We start from the raw sequence: 2,516 nt of genomic DNA, 5'->3' as shown, positions 1-2,516 counted from the left end.
CTCTCTCCCTCTCTCTTTCTATCTCTTTCCCTCTGTCTGTCTCTCTCTTTCTCTCTCTCTCTCTTTCTCTCTCTCTCTCTTTCTCCCTCTCTCTCTCTCTTTCTCTCTCTCTCTCTCTTTCTCTTTCTCTTTCTCTCCCTCTCTCTTTCTCTCCCTCCCTCTCTCTCTCTCTCTCTCTCTCTCTCGCCATCACCACTAACATGGTCGAAAGGGTGCCGTAATGAAATGAACATCAGAAAAAAGCACAGCATATGTTTAGAAAAAATTTATAGAAATTCTTTCTTTAAAATATATCTCTAAATACTTCCAAAATACAAAACGAATTTTTCTAAAATAATCCGCAGTTATCCGAAAACAATTTAATTTTCTAGAAATACATAAAACAATTTCATCCAATCACGTTGCAACAATTCTGTCTCTTCTTTATTTCACATTACATTTCTCTATCACTTCCGTTTCCTATTCACAACACTGAAATCGACATTCTCTTTGGACATGTGGAAATACCAAACGCCACGATATTTCTCCTTATATATATATACTAGTATATAATATATATATATACTCGGTTTAAACTGATCGCTATATACGTATGTGTATGTATATATAGACAGACATGTGGAAATATTCGACAAACCCAACGGCTCTGCTACAATATATATACCTGTATATATACACAAACATCTATACATACCTACATATGTTTAAACACACCCACATATATATACACACATGAGCATTTATAGTAAGAACTAGCTAATAAGCAAAAGATGTTTTTTTTTTAGAAAATGCTTCTTCTTTCTCCAAATATATTTAATTTTATATATTTTCCATATTTTAACATGAACGATGTATATGAATGAATATATAACCATTTTCTGTTGATCATTTTTTTCGAAGTTTCCTCTCTCTCTCTCTCTCTCTCTCTCTATATATATATATATATATATAATACAAATAATAAATGAGTATATACATCTACCTGTATGTATAGATGCATATCTGGGTGCAGGACGTTGAAAACAAAACGTAGACAAAATGATAAACAGAGTACAGAAAACACACAGGCCACATTGAGAACATCTCCTTCATCAGCTGCCTCCATATATATATATATATTGTGTATGTATGTATAAAGAGCAAAGCTATCATTCTTAACGCGGATTCATCTATATATGTTACATGAACTATTTCTCTTTGGAAGACTCGGATCTTTGGCGGGTACGCATGCAAAGCATAACATATCTATCACCAATTAATCATTGATTTGAATTTAGACAATGTCCGGCACTGGATCATTCATACGGATTACGCTTGTAATTTTCAAGTTGCTTGTGTTTGTCAGCTGTCAGCAGCAGCAACATCTGAAAGCAACTTTGCAGCAAGGAACCAAACAACAGGTGGGTACCGTATGTGGCTTTTATATCTGTTTATTTTAAACTTGTTTCAGACATTGGACACTACCTCAATGATTTTCATTAGGGTGTTAGGGTCAGGGTTAGTGTTTACTGTTATGGTTAGGGTTAGGGACGGAATTTCCTAACCCTAACACCCCAGTGAAAATCGTGCGGGTGTTAATCTGAAAATTTACCCCTCAATGCTGGGGGTACTGCCTTGCAGGGTTTTTTTGTCGAACAAATTGACTTAAATGGTTATTATAGAGATCTGGCGTTTCTTCTGTCGGTGTGTTTTGCCGAACGGCTAGGTTACAGGAATTTAAACTAATGCCCGTTTCCAAGCGGTGTTGGCGACAAACATAGTTATTTTCATGCGTCGTCCTGTGATACACGCGAAGACATCATCAGTCAACATTTCCTGGGGTCATTCGGTGTTTCGGGTCTTTCAACAATTTGACACCTTCATCCTGGCGACCTAACCTCCTGGGGTTGATCAAGCCCCATTTTGAGTCCAATTAGCTCTGCTCCTTGGGGTCACAATTCCTGATCCACAGTCACTTTGAATCAACTTCTGCTGCGACAGGCTTTTTTCAGTTTCCATTTACCAAATCCACTCATAAGTCTTTGGTTGGCCTGGGGACAGTAGAAGACACTTACCCAAGGCACCGCACTTTGGGAATGAACCCAAAATCATGCGGTCTTAAGTTTAACTTCTTACCCACACAATCACGCCTGCACAATTGTGTTTTATATTTGAGATCTAGATCTAGACGAAGTAAATATCTAGGAAACTAATGCTGCAACACGGTTTCAATTTGCCTTAGATATACCCCTGATATTATTGGGACCTGTTTGGCATTTTGCTTTATATTTGAGAGAAATATGGGACCAGGAGAGGTCAATTTATGAGCTGCTAACACTGCAACACTGTTTCAAGTTGTCCTACCTCTGTTCGTGAGAAAAAAAAAATACCGCCGAGCAAGTTATGAGAAAAATAAGAGACGAAAGCCACGACGTGTGAATTAACCAAAGTTTCTCTTCTCCGATGTTTTTCACCATCCGAAAACATTTTTCACATTAAATTCCGATATAATCGTAATCTACACCATCGGAAAGTTA

General features: G+C 37.3%; 1 protein-coding gene across 1 annotated transcript in view; it reads left to right on the top strand.

The window, feature by feature from the left end:
* Positions 1-448: 448 nt before the first annotated feature.
* The window catches only part of LOC106874141 (serine/threonine-protein kinase/endoribonuclease IRE1), a 31,557-nt gene continuing 29,489 nt past the window's right edge, over positions 449-2,516 (top strand). The window contains exon 1 of the mRNA XM_052975644.1: positions 449-1,400. Within this exon, the coding sequence (XP_052831604.1) occupies positions 1,281-1,400 (120 nt within the window). The 5' untranslated portion in view covers positions 449-1,280. The remainder of the gene's footprint in view (positions 1,401-2,516) is intronic.

This window comes from Octopus bimaculoides, chromosome 22 (assembly GCF_001194135.2).
Source record: "Octopus bimaculoides isolate UCB-OBI-ISO-001 chromosome 22, ASM119413v2, whole genome shotgun sequence".
NCBI lineage: Eukaryota > Metazoa > Mollusca > Cephalopoda > Octopoda > Octopodidae > Octopus > Octopus bimaculoides.
The sequence above is the reverse complement of the archived record's forward strand: the minus strand, read 5'-3'. Positions and strand labels throughout refer to the sequence as shown.